Consider the following 17240-nt stretch of genomic DNA (forward strand, 5'->3'; position numbering starts at 1 on the left):
CGAATAGTGGCAACCCCCCGGGGGGTACGTGAGAGGCAAGGAGCACTTTCAATGTTACTGCAGACATGCTAACATGTACAAATGAACCGTACTCACCAATCGATCTGACTCTTGCATACGCTTGTATGCTTCACAGCTCTCTTCACAGGACTACTGGTTAACTTCGTGTTTTATTTTGAAGGTACACTTCCTTCCTGGTTTGTTATTAGTTTTTAAAACGCTGTCATTACTGGAATACCTAAAAACTTGCTTTTTTTTTACCGTTTTTACAATACTATAAGTCTATATAGTAATAATTCCTAGGTCCATATCAAACTATTCAGGAGTGCACCCTTGTCATTGATTGTGTCCTTGTTCTTTACCTGCAAATGGCTTCTGAACATGATGGTGCCACACGTGGAAAAGTATGAATTGTTGAAAGTACAAACATCTGTTGTGACGTCCTGGCACCGATGTTGCCAATTTTGTGAAGCTTTTTCTCTACTCGTTTGTACAACAGAAGGACACAGATCTATCAAGAGTCAGATGGGTTGTGATGAATAATATTTCAAAACATTTCATATACTGTTCACTAACAGGCCACAACATTAGCAGACTAATATCCAATATAAGGCATGTAAACCAAAACACCACTTCAAGTTAGTAAGTAGGTTTGACATTGATAAAAAAAACTGTTTACAAATAACAGCAGCTCCTAAAAGTGTTCGGTTGTGCTCTGCTAGCTTAGCGGCTAACGTAACACTGGACAGGAAGTGGACGAGTTCCCGGCAAACACCATTTTGATCACCTGTCCTGTTTTTAATAAAGTTACCAAGAATAGTAGAGTTACACTTTGCTCCAGTAAGTAGCAGTAATTTTTTAGTTTTTAAATTTTTCATTTTAATTTTTTAGTTTTCAACTGGTTCGCGACTGCTAACCACATAAAGGAGACCAGACAGCAAACTGTTTTTTTGTTGGTCGACATACAATCCAACTTTATTTACAAAACCCGCTAAACCGATCGCTGTACACGGAGGAAGGCATACATAACATATTTAAGTTAATTGTAAAAAAAAAAGATAATACTCGATAAACACAAATAACAAATATAAGAGTAAAATGCATAAAATAAAATAAGTATACATGAAATGTTACATAAATAACAATAAAAATTGTCGTTGCATCACAGGGTGTTGGCTGCTATTTCATTGAAATCAGTTGAGGGTTTTTTCGTCAGTGTGAACAACCAACATTAAGAGGTAAGTTCTCAGGAACGATTATAATTTCATTATTTCATTCATTCACTTCAATCGAAATATCCAGTGATGTAATAAAATGAACATTTTTTTATTCTGGTTGATAGACGTGTCATGGTGGTTCTGAGACAAAAGATGGCGCCATTGGGCCAGGTTTTGTTCAGATACAAATTGTTTTCAATGTTCTTTTAAAGGGGAACTGTACTTTGGTGAAATTTTGCCCATCATTCCCAATCCATGTGTGAAACATGAACACATATTTGTCCCCTTTTCTGTGTATTCTAACACGAGAAAACAAGTTGATTTCAGGTCAATTACAATAGAAGTCATTGGGATACACCTATTTTGACTAAGCCCTCTAAAAAAAATAACAATGTTGAATCCTTTGATAAACATGCTGTGATCATGCATTAACATGTACAGTGATGATAACATGTAATAGTTTCTTGCCGTATTTTGATGATTTACAACACAACCGAAACTTCTTTCCTCGGCGCATTGATACTAAGTAACTAACAAGACGTCTCTCTGACAGCTCGCCACAGCATCATTCACAGACGGAATAGTGCATACCGAGCACAGAAATGCACAGAAAAGGGAAATAAAGATGTGTTCATGTTTCACATAAGGATTGGTAATGATGGACAAAATTCCCCAAAAAGTGCAGTTCCCCTTTAAAGATATATAAACATCCACCAGGAACGTTGTATTATTCCACATTAAACTTTGTGAATCCTTGAGAGACACATTTGCTTTAAAGACAGGATATGGGACATTATCAAGTTGTTCATTCAATCTAAGCTGTGTACAGCAGTTCATTCCAGTAATTAGATAACAATTGTTTGGTTGTAATTTGACCTCCTTCCCATCATGGCGTCCATGCTCCGCAGGCGGCCATATTGCGGGGGGTAAGATAAACATGAAAAGTCACGTCCACCGTATTCTTTACTGCTGCAGTTTGTTTGTTCTGCGTCCGACCCGTCTGGGTACCGTGAGAAAGTTTTCCTACTGAGGTTTGTAAACCGAAACAAAGAACATTTTACTGAATAGTCTCTTTGCTAACGAGACAAAATGACAGAATTGGAAATAATGTAACATATAGTATGATCATAAAATAGACACAGTCCACAGAAGTGATGATGATGATTTGAAGCAGCTCGGATTCAAACGATCCTGATTGCAGCGGATCACACTGACGTCCTCTATTGAATGTGCAAACGGTCTGATTAACAGACCTTACATTGACACGGCTTGCTCATCACCACAGGGACCATCCCAGGAAGTAGTCCTTACGCCTCAGGTTCCTGATGTTTTTATTCCCTAACAACATACGTAATTCACACACTAGAATGGACCAGAACCATTATGTGTGGCTCTCAGTGGGGGGGTGTTAGGTGTTTGACCATTTGAAAATGCTGAAAATGGGGAGGGCATTTGTGATAATGTGACTTGCTTATTATCGTGTTTGCAGTTTGCAGTGGTGGTGGATGGCACTTTTTCTTGGATGACAACATGACACATGATGTGGAAAAAAAAAGGATTCTGGGTCACATTGGTCACAGTGGTGGGAGGAATACGTTTGCAAATGTTTGTATTCTGTAACCAGAAAACGTGATTTACATTTACCCTTCTGTGCTTGGTCATGAGTCACGCGCACTGCATTAGAAATAAACTTCTGTCTTATGATAAGCGTGTATCTACAAATTCAAATTCAGTTTATTTCCTAAATTATATAGAAAAAGTCACAACAGCACACACACACACATTTTTTAAATATTAATAATATGTTGGACGGTTGGATGTAGACGGGTTGGCGACAGAAGTGGGATCAACCTACGTGGGTTCCCCTTTTTTTGTGGTACATTGGACCTTACATCGCATCTATTTCAGCCATCTTGTGCCAGATATCATTTATTCTGTTCAACATAAGAAATAACTTACAGACTTTGTGTTTTCCTTGGAAAAAATAAAACAGACAAGCAATCAAGACGCTTCAAAGCAAGGTCTCCATACAAAGGGTGTGGCTTAAGTGGATACAAGACCAGACAAATGTCCAAAGCCCTCTTCTTGCAATCGGTAAGCTTGTTCTGGTACCTTCCACGGCTTTACTTCCTGAGGATGCTCATCTGCAGACATTCCTCCTTCAGTGCCACCAGTTCCGTCTTGTAGCTGCTGGTTTTTCCGCCATCCGCGTAAACGCACGGCTGCTTCTTTGCAGCTAGTGGAGTTTCTACGGTCACGGAAGCGCCGTTGAGCATGTCGGCATGCGACGGCGAGGAGTCGGCGCCCCTGTGGCACGCCACAGATAGCAAAGCCGAGAGAGCGCGGCCCACGTCGTGCCTGGCCCCCTCGTTGACAAAGCAGTACAGAATGGGGTCGGCGACACAGTTGAGGCTGGTGAGCGCCAGCGAGACATGGTAGGCCGCAAACAAGCTCTCCTCTGAGCCGCAGTCACACGGCTTCCTCAGAAACATGACGCTCCGCACCAGGAGGAGAACGTGGTATGGCCCGAAACAGAACAGCACAATCAGAATCAGACTCAATGCCAGCCGTTGGATTTTGGCTTTTTCCTGCTGCTCGGTTGACACGTTGCAACGCACGGCGACTAGGATGCCACGGTAGGCCACCAGCATGGCGGTCCACGGAGCCAGGAAGCCCAGGAAGGTCCTGTAGAGGTTCATCCCGGCCACCCAGTCCTGCATGGGGTACTTTTCAAAGCAGAAGGTGTGGTTGAAGCGACCTTGGAAGAGCTCGTCATGGAACAACGGCGCGGAGTTGGCCACGATCTCGATGATCCAGACCGTGGCACTGACCAAGATGGCTGCAGGAGGAACCAAAGACAGACAGATGACATTAATTCATAGGTCACCTGTCCCCTGTTGTTGAGGTATACATGAATGGACAACATCATATCAATGATAGGTTGGAATACGTCTCTGAATCTTAATTCTTCATCTTAGCGAGACATTTTGGGCAATAGAAGGCTTTTCTGTCCGCCACTGCGCAAAGCAAAGTCCATAAATTAAAGAGACGTACCTGTTTTGATGCGTCGCACCTTGACAAACCTCATGGGGTAGGCCACAGCCAGGTATCTGTCCAGAGAGATGCAGCAGAGGAAAGCGATACTGACGTAGATGTTGGTGTAGAAGATGAAACCAAAGAGCTTGCAGCTCTCCTGGCCGTGAATCCAGTCATCACGCTGCAGGAAGTAGTCGATCCACAGAGGAAGTGTGCTGATGTACAGCAGGTCCGCCACCGACAGGTTGATCAGGTAGATGCCTAGCTCGTTGTGTTGGCGTACCTGGACGGAGGTAAGAGAAGATGAAGGCGGAGGAGAGAAAGATGACACAAGTACTCTACTCCTTCAGGGGGCGGTGTTTCTGTGTTCACTGCTCGTCACTTTTAATGATGCCTTCTGCCTTCATCTGCTTGGAATAAACTCACCTCCAATGCTTCACTTTGAAAAACTAGGAATGAGACTTGAAAGACACCATCGTCCTGGAGCTCAGCAACAGACATTTCATCCATCATTAACTGTGTGGATTTTGCATGTTCTCCCTTGTGTGCGTGGGTTTTCTCTGGGTCATGTTAGGTTAATTGTGAATGGTTGTTTGTCTATATGTGCCCTGTGATTGGCTGGCGACCAGTCCAGGGAGTACCCCGGCTCTCGCCCAAAGACAGCTGAGATAGGCTTCAGCACCCCCGCGACCCTCGTGAGGAAAAAGCGGTAGAAAATGAATGAATGAATGAATGTTAGGTTAATTGTGAATGGTTGTTTGTCTATATGTGCCCTGTGATTGGCTGGCAACTAGTCCAGGGTGTACAGCGCCTCTTGCCCTAAGACAGCTGGGATAGGCTACAGCACCCCCACGATCATTGTGAGGATAAGCGGCATAGAAAATGGATGGATGGATTAACTCCATCATATGGAAGCCCGTTTCCGCGACTGAAAGATAAAATATCCCAATGATGAATCAGAATTATGAGCTAAAAAGTAGACATTATGAGCTAAAAAGTCAAATTTAGAAGAAAAAAAGTCATAGTTATGGGAAAAAATTTTTTGAAGTTATGGGAAAAAAGTCTTAGGTCCAAATAATTTTGACTTTTTAGCTCGTAATTTTGCCATTTCATCTCATAATTTTGACCTTTTGTCAAAACAATCACCATTGGAATATTTTTTTCTTCAGCAGCAGAACCAGGCTTGGATACAATTCCCTGACAAGCACCACCCAGTGGCCTGGCATGCACACTGCAGGAGCGTCCTCACCTGCATGTAGGCAGCCCACAACGCCATGCAGTTGGTGGGGAGGCCCAGCACGATGACGATGATGTAGAGCGCCGGCTGGAAGTACTGGTCCACCTTGCTGTCCACATTGCAGAAGGAGATGTTGCACATTGTCCTGGGTGTGTACTGTATGTGTTTTAAGCTACTCTCAGCTCTGTGGCTTCACTGCCCCCCTGCTACTCCGCCACTTTAACAACAACATGGTGTCGCCCGGCTCGCCGCTCTCCGACGTGGAGCTACACACCCGAGGCGACGCGTCCTTCTTGCGGCCTTTCATGGCTCCTGATTCCCGTCCTTCGCCGCCAAGGGCCCTAAATTTGTCATCATCCGCCGTGGCGCTTTGCAGCCTCACCCCTCGTCCTGGCGTGTCCAATTAAAAGAGGAGGAGGGATGAATGGAGGTGAAATAGAAGCCGCCTTATCGACTCCAGAGCAGGCCTTGTGGGTCCTGAGAGGACCTCATCAATCTTTCAGAGGTCTGCCTGTGTGTGTGTGTGTGTGCGTGTATGTGTGAGTGTCTCTTGTTGACTCCTTTCCACAGCCTCACTGCTTCGTCTCTACTTTACCTGTGAACAGCTGTAACAGAGAGATGGAGCTCAGTAAATCGCTTTGTATAAAAACATGAATCCATGTGTCCATTCAGCAGGTCATCATACACTGTTTGAAGCAGTCACATGACACTTAGGGCCAACGCCAATTCTACCTCCTACCTTTTCCCCTTAAATCCAGGGACCATCTAGTCTCACTGGGCACCAGAACTGCATTTACCTGAGCCGTCATGCTATCTGGACCACTTTGACATTTTTTTTCAATCAAGTAGATCTTGTGTTTGGACAAAGTAAATCCAGTCAGCATAACTGTTGTGCAAGAATGACCAAACCCAGGACCCGTTTTGACCTGGTACTTATTTAGCACAATAAAAAAAAAAAAATTGTGCAGTTTTTGTTTGATTTGGTATGCTTGAAAAAAAACGGTGGTAACATTTTGACTTGGTTTTCCGACAATATTGCACGTAACAAACTAGTCGGTGTGTCCTGTACTGTACAGTTTAGCAAAATCAAGTGCGCCTGATGTGTTGCTGACTCACTGACCTTGTATATTTTTCAAAGAATGTGGCTGATAAAATAACCCTCCATGGGGACAAAGGAGGGTGCAAGTGACAGCAATTTGATAAAGAATGTGAGAAACACTATTGAGCTCTTCGGGATGTACGGGGCGTCTGCATCAAGAATAGTTCCATACATTCATCATTTGTTATTTAACGTGGTTTTCTGCATGTAAATCTAAATTATTCTCCAGAAAATGTATTTGTTGGGTTTCTGGAATGGATTCAATGAATTTACCAGAGGCAGCAGAGGCTACATTGACCCAACAGTAAATGTAAACACTGGAGTTCTCTATCGACCTGTACTATTTTTGAGTCTTATCTGATGCCAAAGGACGTCAAGGCAGTTGTGCACATGTTCAAATACACATTTAGCAAATTCTTGATCCTCAAAAGTAGGAACAAATGTAGTCATCATTTTTAATAATTCCAAACCTTCCACTCCTTAGCATTCTGAAAAAGACAACAAAGATGGCTGCCGCTCCCCTGTGTCAGTGGAGAAATGAGAAGAACTCTAGGAAGGTCTCGGAGCATGTGAACTATCTATAAACAGCCACTAGCCAGCAGACACAGGTGCTCACGCTGACTGGACTGCAGAGCACAACAAAGGCAGGAAGTCCGACAGGGTTACACAACTGAAACAGGAAGTCACTCACTATGCCACAGAGGAGCCCGACTGTCTCATTTTGTCAAGAATAAAAGACTGTTCCTCGGCGACACAGGTGGACTTAATAGGAGCGAGGAGGCTACACCCGGAGGCTAAAACGCTGTTTATAAAGTCAAGGCTCGGAACGTGTGACCAAACCAGGAAGTCTCCTGAACACTGTGCTGTTAATTGCATCATGCCAGATGTATCGCTGGTGGTACATATGGGAAAAATTCTCTTTAAGCGTGCTTCTATGTGCAGTATTTGACTTTGCTCTAATGTGGCAGGTGGGGGCGTGCACGGCCCACACTGACAGCATGTTGAGTGCACACGCGCATGCAAACAAACGCCCACTTCCATGTCTTAATGCTCATTACCAGCAGAAAAACAATAACACTAATATTTATAAGTAGCACTATGCTTTATGAATAATTCATAGCGGAGTGCTTCGCTCTATGCTTGAAATAAAGTTTTCAACTTTACTGGACACTTCCTTCCTGTCCTGCTGGAGAGTGTGAATAATTTTCAGGTATTTGTGGAATTCAGACTGGGAATGAAAACAAGATGACATCACTGGACTGCAGTGTGTCACTTCCTGCGTGCACGTCCATGCAGGAAGTGGAGTTCTTATACACAAAAGCCACTGATGAAACCAATACAATAAGGTCTCCACATCTTAATAAACATAATGTTACATTGTTAATAGGGTTATTTTAATTAACGCCGGAGGAGAGTCTGACCTTCTGTGAGTGTGACTTTATTTTAGTTTGAATTAATCAAAAGCAGTGCAACTCCCAAAAAAAAACATGTATCTCCAACTCGCAAACACAGCGCTTAGACATGAACCAACTGGTTTATACTGAATCAGTACTCAGGCATACTCGTTTACTTATTCACCCCATTACTAGCCATGGAAAATGTAACATGCCAAGGGATCCGCGAAACAAGTCAGGGGAGGGGCTGGACCTCGAGTTAGTAAAATGAATCAGGTTTCCCATCACTAACGCCTCTAGCCTGTTCAGCCTCGCAATGACACTTCCACATTGTCACCAGAAAACCGAGAGGTGCATTCGGGGACACTCCGAAAATCTTTATGAGGCATGTATTCATTCATTTTCTACTGCTTATCCTCACGAGGGTTGCTGGAGCCTATCCCAGCTGTCTTCGGGCGACAGGCGGGGTACACCCTGGACTGGTGGCCAGCCAATCACAGGGCACATATAGACAAACAACCATTCACACTCACATTCATACCGTTCATGAGGTCTAAATAAACATAAAGACAAAACAATAAGTGAATATTCTTATCACTCACTTCCATCCATCCATCCATTAGGGTCATGGGGGTATGCTGGTACCTATCCCAGCTGACTTGGTAGATCCTGGACTGGTTGCTAAGGACAATTCAGAGTTGCCAATTAACTCACATGCGTGTTTTTGGAGTGTGGGAGGAGCATATCCGGAGAAAACCCACTCAACACAGAGATGCCCAAGCATCTGATCTCCTGACTGTGGGACAAACATGCTAACCAATGTGGAAGTACAATTTCCTGGAAAATTGGAAATCCCAGAAAATACACTTGAATGAATATGAAAAAGACTAGCGTTCAGCAAATACATTATCAGACATGTGTAGTATCTTTTAGCTTGCTTTCAATGTTCTGTAATGTACGTAATCCTATCATGTCATTTATCTCTGTTAAAATTGACCGATTATGCTTTTTCCACTTTTCTGACCTATGACAGGAGTTAGAATGTTGTATTCTTGTGTTAAACGATGCCAAAGTGAGCCCGGAAGTTTGGGATAGCCTAACATTCGGTTTGAGAGAGTTTCTTCTAACACGGACTCACTGTGACATCACAGTGAGTCTTATGATATGTCAAGATGGAGGCGGTTGATTTGCTGTGGCGACCCCTGAAGGGAAAGGCCGAAAGAGAAAGAAGAAGACCCCTATATGGGCGTGAACGGGTACAAGCTGTACAAGCTGAGTATGGCTAATGATTTTGGAAATCCAAGGAAATACAGCTGGAATAGGTGCAGATTCTGGAAGATCTAGAAAACTTTCTGTGTGTAGTTGCTCTATAGGAGTCAACAACTCAATACAAAGGGTGGCGAAAATGAGCATAATCCCATTTAAGAAAATACAGCCAAAATTGGTGTTTTTCAGACACAGTTCCCAATGGTGATTAATCATGATTAATTCATTCAAAATCATTTATACATTTGAGTCATTCGACAGTCTTACAGTGAACTTATACAGTATGAATGTTTGTGTTATAGATGATGATGGCTGAGAAAAAAGAAGAAAGAGCGGAGGAGGAGAAGAAAGAAGCGGTCCTTCGGCTTGCAGGTTGTAAATTGAAGGTGATGATCATTTCACGCTTAAGTGGTCGCCTCGTTACATCTCACAGAGCTTGACCCCAAAATGAACGACTTCATTAAATGCGCACGTCACCTCCCTGCTTTATCGATCCAATCTGGCCGTCGTCACGTAATTGCGTGTGTCCGTGTGGGTGCGAGATGATGTATGATATCACCCTAGAGGGTCTTTGCATTTCTGTTGTTGCATCTGATTTGTTTCAGGACAACAGCAGGAAGAGACACACACAGTCACATATAGCCTAGGTCACATGACTGGGTGTGTATTTGTAGTCTCTTTCAGTGGAGGTTAGCATGTGATGTTAGCACTTTCGATTAAGAAAACCTTCACCCCCTGGTTGTGTTCGTGTGTGTGAGAGAGCGAGGGAGACAATGTGTGTTAACAGATGGAGGTAACTCGAGTGGCTGCACACACACAATCACACACACACACACACACACATACAGTAGATGCGAAGGCTAAACATGAGAGGGGCGTCGTGGCAGCCACACCTCAAACAAAGATGTGAACCTGAAGGGAAGGTTACGCAACCTGTGCGCTTGTTTGCTAGAAGATGTAAAGCTGAAATTCGCAATCATAAGGATCATTTTAGTTCAGTTAATCATAGTTAGTTCAGTTAATCATACAGTACTAATGAATACCATGGCGGTTTGCTTGTGTGTGATCTCTAATGAGTATTCGGAGTTAAACAGGTGAGCACTTGAATGCATTATTATATTGGCTGAGTAGTGCCAGTGCGCGGCAGCTTCCTGTGTCACTTCCTGTTTTGCCCTCTTCTTGTCTGATTGGCCGCGTGTGTTGTGGTTGAAGTGTTGAGTGACACCCGGTCTCCCCTTCCTCCTTTGTTGCTTCAATTTCCTGCTGCGGTATACGACAAAGATGCGATCCAGCCCAACCACAGACGGACAATACAGCAGCGATACGTGAACTTGGTTAGATGATAATGCGTGAGTGTGTGTGTGTGTGTGTGGGGGGGGGTAGATTAACGCTTCACGTAGAAATTACAAATGTGACAATGTAAGTACTGTCCTGTGTGCCAGAAGACACAAATGGTAGTATTAATCCACACACATGCATAGCAAAAAGGTCTGAGAAGGGTTCTCTGTGGGACGCCACAAGTAATAGACTTTACCAGAGGTAACGTGACCGTTATTTCCAGCAAGACACCAAATTTTCCCATAGAATCTGCCTCATTGAATGCATCTATTATAAAAAAACAACAAGGGTGTGGCTTGCATTTCTTGGAGGGACTCAAATTTTAAGCCTATAACTTTGGACTTGGTTCCACCTGCCTTGCCTTGACTTGAGACTTGACTTGGACTTACACATCTTTACTTGAAACTTGACTTAAGACTCGGGATTGATTGCTAGGAACGGGATATTTTCCACTCTGCAAGATATTTGGGCTTCTACATAACAGAGTGGAAAACATGCCATTCTGAACAGGATTTAAGACTTGAGACTAAATCATAAATGGGTGATTTACTTGATTGTTACTGGCAAACACTCACCAGTAGTATCAACTCCGTACTTGTGCGGTGAGATATTTTTCAATTTGTTTCTATGTTTATTTTTATAAATATAATTTTTTTGTTGTATTTTAAATATTGTTACAAATTGTTATAATATATGTAACAAGTGTCAGGCAGTGTGGCTTTGTGGACCTAACCTCCCTGACACTGTAAGAGTCACTCAGTCTTTTTGTGTTTTTTAGCTTGACGGCTAGCGCTCTCGACTCTCATTCAGATGACCTTGGTTCAAGTCTAGGGTGGGGCTGGTTGAACCACACAAGTTACACTGTAGATACTGTATATCCGACTATATTAGTATCAGTATCTGCAATACTAGCCCATACTCATATGGTACTGAATCAGTACCAAAAGTCCAATCACCAGCGATAAATACGTATGTGATATTGTTTTCATGTGATCAGCTGGTAAGCGGCACAGAACTTCAAACTAGGAATACTCCGATCAAGGTTTTACGCTGCCAATTCCGATGCCAATCATCCATGAGTGAGATGGTCCAATACCGATCACATGGATTAAGTGTACATTTGTCAATTAATTTATGATGTGTGGCCAGGGATGCCATTAAACAATTCCAAGGGCCCCTGGCAAATAGTTCAGGAAACAACAACAACACACAAACAATGTTTGGAGGACAAGACATAATTAGTATAATAACAACAATAGACGGGCGGCACGGCGGTCGAGTGGTTAGCGCGCAGACCTCACAGCTAGGAGACCAGGGTTCAATTCCACCCTCGGCCATTGCTGTGTGTAGTTTGCATGTTCTCCCCGTGCATGCGTGGGTTTTTCTCCGGGCACTCCGGTTTCCTCCCACATTCCAAAAACATGCTAGGTTAATTTGCGACTCCAAATTGTCCATAGGTATGAATGTGAGTGTGAATGGTTGTTTGTCTATATGTGCCCTGTGATTGGCTGGCCACCAGTCCAGGGTGTACCCTGCCTCTCGCCCAAAGACAGCTGGGATAGGCTTCAGCACCCCCGCGACCCTCGTGAGGAAAAAGCGGTAGAAAATGAATGAATGAACAACAATAGACACTTGAAAAAGTTAGTACGTACCCAATGTACGTGATAGCCACTTCTACATGGGACAAAAGGAAGCTTCAAACTAAATACATTGTTTACTTACTTTAAAAACGAAATGTCACAAGACAAGTCAGAAGACAAGAAGATAGGTGGATTATTTCTAGCTAGCTAGCTAGTTAGCTGCGGAGATTAACAGCCATCGCTAAGCAAAGCATGTAAAGAAAGATGCACGGGAAGCGGAACAAAAATAGGTTTGACAAGGGAGTGATCAAAAACACAGGTGTGGATTGGATCCTCAGGATCCTGGATCCTCAAGTCCGCAGTGATCAACTTTTGTGATCAACATATGCCGATTACGTGCTTTTTACGGAAAATCGTCCGATTCTAATCCAAAACATGAGTTGAGGATACCAACATGTTCTAGTAAAACAAGCATTTTGGCTTCGTTTGGCTTGAAAATAGAGTATCAAAAAGAGGCATTTTTAAGGAATTATTTGTGTTTCTTCTCCATTTTGCTGGAGGTCGTCACAGTCCACAAAAAGACAAAGGACAAAGAAGACAGCATCACATGACCGGTGTGGTTGTTAGTGGGTGTTGACCCTCATCAGCTGTTCTTAATCACCGTTATTAGCAAACCACAGCAGCTCTTAAGTGCACCTTGGCGCTCGTCTTCCGAGGACACAATGTCGACCTTACATCTTCTATGTCTTGCTCTTAGTGTAGCTTAGTCGCCTCAACCAAAACATCCATTATCTCTCTCTCTCTCTCTCTCTCTCTCTCTCTCTGTCATATTTACTTAATCAGCTCCCTGCAACCCCACGTCAGCTCTTCTGTTTTTCTAAAACCATCAAGTCTGGGACACAGACGGAGTCGGAGTCCCGCTGACTTCCTGTCCAAAGTCTTCCATTCTTTTTGCGGTGGCGTGACGTACACGTTTTTGGTGTCATCCCCTCGCTCTGTGTGTTTCATTTGGCTAAAGCTGTGATGGTGTTCTTCTGAAGGTTTGCTTGATAAGGAAGCTGCGGGTTAAATTTAGCAAAAAGCTCTTAGTGGACCGCAGACCTCGGTCTGGCTTCAAGGTCACAGCTAGTGTTTCACAAACCATTTTCTGGAAGTGGACTTTGACGGTGGAACCTTACCATCTGATCCAGAACCAAATTGTTGGAAGGAACATTTTCATCTTCACAAATAAAATTCTAGATTCAAGATTCTAGATGGATCATTCTGAGGTTGGATTCAAGCTTCCACGCCCAGATAGTGCAATGTGTTCTTCATTTAGCATGACATTCTAACAATTGTGTTATGGGGTGGGGGAGCAAGAAAAAGACCGCCTTGAGGACAAAGTTGAGCAGAAGAGATAGTCCAGTGACTTTCACAACCAGAAATGAGGAAAAAGGAATTCTGGAGGAGGGACTTTGGATCCATTGTTGATTGTCTGGAGCGTCAGGAAACATTTGTGCAGCAAGCAGGAGATTCCCAGACTACTCGCTTCAACGCTGTCAACCACGTGTGTGCAACCCCCGGACGGAGCTCAGTCACGCAAACGACAGTCATCTTCCCCACGGCAGGAAGTTATCCTTCAAGCAGATGTCACTTCATTACCGTGACTCTCACCACCCGCCACCACTGCGTCCTCTGTGCTGGCTTTCACCATCCGTGTTGCTCCCTGATATGGCGCATCGTGAACACATCGTGCTACACACGCCGTATCTTGTACGCACACACAAGGAGCTGCTAGTTAAACAAATACAGTATAAAAGAAGTAGGGTTGGGTGTGTGGACGGATTAGTGGTTATGTGGTTAGGCTGAAGGTTCGTATCAGAGGTAGAGTTACTTGAGTTTGTGTTTTGGTGAGGGTATAACTGGACATGGTTTCAGGGTTTAGGGTTATGTTTGGGTAAGGATCAGGGATAGGTGGGGTTGTGTTTGGATTTAGGGGTGACGGATAGACTTGGAATTGGATTTGGTCCAAAGTGTTGGTTCAGTTTGGAACTGTGTTTGTATTTGGGGTAAGGTTAGGTGTAGAAGTGAGTTTGGATTCAGGGTAGAATTAGGTTTAGTGTTGGGTTTGGTGCAAACCGTTTGGATTAGGGTTAGGTTTAGGTTTCTGTTTGGATGTGCGTTTGAATTTGGGGTTAGAGTTGGGTTGGGTTTGGATTAGGGTTAGGCTTAGTTTGTTAAAACATTTGATTCAGTTTAGCAATTTGTGTGAATTTAGGGGTTATGGTTGGGGATTAGGGTTTAGGTGTAGGTTTAGGTTTCTGTTTGAACATGGCTTTGGATTCAGGTTAGTGTTAGATTTAGGGTTGCGTTTGGTTTTGGGGTTAGAGTTGAGTTGGGTTTGGATTAGGGTTAGGCTTAGTTTGTTATTTGAAAAATTTGATTTCAGCATTTTGCTTGAACTTAGGGGCTATTGGTTTAGGTTTGGGGCTGTTTGGATTCGGAAATGGGCTGAGGTTGGGTTTGAATTATCAGTTAGGCTTAGATTACAGATACCTTCAGGTTTTATTGGAAGCTATGGGTTAGGTTAAGGTTATCGTAAGGGGTTATTGTTGTATTTTTGTTTCCTTGACATTTGTCTTTTACGATTTGGAAACATTCTAGCATCTTTTTGGACCTTGAAAAGGTCATTAATGTGGTACATTTGCTTGGACACGGTGACTGAGTGGTACCTCCACAGATCATATATTGCCATTCCGGTGTCTTGTTGTTTAACACAGCGGGGGGGTGCCTCAAATATCTACCACTTGCCCATATGTGTCATTGTCACAGTAATGTCACAGATAATAGACAAATAAGAAATAGACCAAGAAATAAAAAAAAGCTTTATACTCACATTGAGTTTGTTGCTCACCTCCACACAAACAAACAAACAAAAACAAACAAATCCTGCAGAGGAACAAAAGTCAAAAGTGTTATTTTTTCCAAACAGGAACGAAAAGGCTGAGATCTGCTTGACTAACATCCACGGCGACGGCAAGCTGCGGCACACTGAGACAGGAGGAGGAGGGGGGAGGGCAGGGGTGAGGATGGAGGGAGGAGGCGTGTTCCAGCTGCTGATAGACTGGTGCTCCACACTTCCTGTTTTAGTGCTCTCGGTGCATGTGGACTCTCCTTTGTATTCTTCTCTTTGCAGCATGAAGCCTCCATGCATCATCACTGCTGAGGAGTGCTTGAATGAGGTTAGGGTTAGGATTAGGGTTAGGGTTAGTATGTGGTAGCGGTAAACCGTGTGCGGCGCAGAACTCGTTCATCAAGCGTGAAGTCAACTTGAGTCTTCTCACTGTAAACAACACTTTGTCAAAGTTTCAGGCGAGTGCGTTTTAATCCAAACGATGTGTAGGAAGGAATGCGGCGGCTTCAAGTTCAATGAGTTGTGTTGTCCTCAGTCGGCCGCACGCTTGTCACATGACCTGCTGCTCTGCCTTCACCTCCTGACTCCTAGTGATCTGTTTTATTATAATTCGAGAGGGAGAAGGTAGAAGATTAATTCAGGCTGTTTTTTGTCAGATTAAAAAAAACTATTTTTTTCAGATTGATCAGTTTCCAAATTAATTAATCATGATTAATCAGCAGCTATGTCTGAAATATGCAAATTGTCACTGTATTTTATTGAAAAAAAGGTAAAAGACAGGACAGAATTATAAGTAATGTTGTACATAGACTACTTACCCCAGTAGTGTCCAAAGTGCGGTGTGGGGGCCATTTTGAAATAGAATTGAACATGAAATGGAGCAAAAAGGCATCATGCAATGAAAAAAAGCTGAAATGTTGATAATAAGAAGCATTAATAACACAAAGCTTTGTGCTTTGGTAGCTTTTAGCATTTTTACAGCGTTCGAAATACCAAATTGGCCCCTGGGTGGAAGACGTTTGCTCAGCCCAGACTTATACAGTACATACCGACAAAACGCTGGATGTGTGCCAACAGACACACACTTTTAATTGCCAACAAAAGGACCACTAGGTGACAGTTCATTCATTCATTTTTACCGCTTATCCTCACAAAGGGTCCCAGGGGTGCTGGAGCCTATCCCAGCAGTCTTCAGGCGAGAGGCAGGGTACACCCTGGACTGGTGGCCAGCCAATCACAGGGCACATATAGACAAACAACCATTCACACTCACATTCATACCTATGGACAATTTGGAGTCGCCAATTAACCTAGCATGTTTTTGGAATGTGGGAGGAAACCGGAGTACCCGGAGAAAACCCACGCATGCACGGGGAGAACATGCAAACTCCACACAGAGATGGCCGAGGGTAGGTAGGTGACACTTTTCATCTGCAAACACCTTCCTGTTACCCCTCCCTGACGCGTCTGTCTGGTGTTTTCAAAGAGTAAGTAGTTCCACAATGTAATATAGCGCTTGACTTTTTACAATTGCCTGATCATTAAGAACGCTAAAATGCAACATAAAACATTGCCTGAACACTTCATGATGCTTTCATGATGGCCACAGCTTGACACTGGCACAGATCAATTGCCCTGATTTAGCGGAAGTTTTGAAATGAGAACGAGTTGAAAGTCAAACTGCTTCATGGAGGGATTTTGTGAAACCTGCACAGAAACAAAGACTGCTGTTTGATGCCTTGCTTTGGTGTACACTCCCAAGAAAACCAACAACCTGATTCCACATTGCACGTGTGCACACCTTCTGGCCTCCAAGCTCCAAGTCCCCTACCGCCCCCTAGTGACTCAAACCTGCCCTCTTTAAAAGGCAAACATGAAGACATGACGCCCTTTGAGACGGTTTTGTAATGAAGGGCGATATAAATAAACCTGCCTGGACTTGAACGCCTCAGGATGGACCAGAAGGAGTTGGACGAAGTGGCCAAGGAGAGGAAACTTTTTCCCTGGTTAGGCTGCTGCCTTCACAAAGAGACCTCGGATAAGTGGTAGAAGATGAATGGATGTCATAATATGCAGTATTATGACTTTTTCTTGTAATATTATGACATGAACGTCATAAAATCTGACCTTTTCCCTCAAATGACGACTTATTTCCCTCCAAATATTAGGACAATATTGTC

At 43.4% G+C, this 17240-nt stretch overlaps 1 protein-coding gene across 3 annotated transcripts; it reads right to left on the reverse strand.

The window, feature by feature from the left end:
• Positions 1 to 992: 992 nt before the first annotated feature.
• On the reverse strand, positions 993 to 15190 carry gpr4 (G protein-coupled receptor 4). 3 transcript variants are annotated; one of them, XM_058080894.2, is made up of 4 exons: positions 15043 to 15190; positions 5503 to 6095; positions 4272 to 4536; positions 993 to 4056 (listed from the first exon to the last, which is right to left on the reverse strand). In XM_058080894.2, exons 2-4 carry the CDS (start codon positions 5629 to 5631, stop codon positions 3341 to 3343), a joined length of 1110 nt encoding a protein of 369 aa, XP_057936877.2. In that variant the 5' UTR covers positions 5632 to 6095; positions 15043 to 15190; the 3' UTR covers positions 993 to 3340. The 3 variants fall into 3 exon arrangements, with proteins under 3 accessions (XP_057936877.2, XP_057936878.2, XP_057936876.2); XM_058080895.2 differs by lacking the exon at positions 15043 to 15190 and adding an exon at positions 7281 to 7408; XM_058080893.2 differs by lacking the exon at positions 15043 to 15190 and adding an exon at positions 7060 to 7255.
• Between the last annotated feature and the right edge of the window lie 2050 nt (positions 15191 to 17240).

This window comes from Doryrhamphus excisus, linkage group LG8 (assembly GCF_037039965.1).
Source record: "Doryrhamphus excisus strain RoL-2023G ecotype Guam linkage group LG8, RoL_Dexc_Guam_v1.1, whole genome shotgun sequence".
NCBI lineage: Eukaryota > Metazoa > Chordata > Actinopteri > Syngnathiformes > Syngnathidae > Doryrhamphus > Doryrhamphus excisus.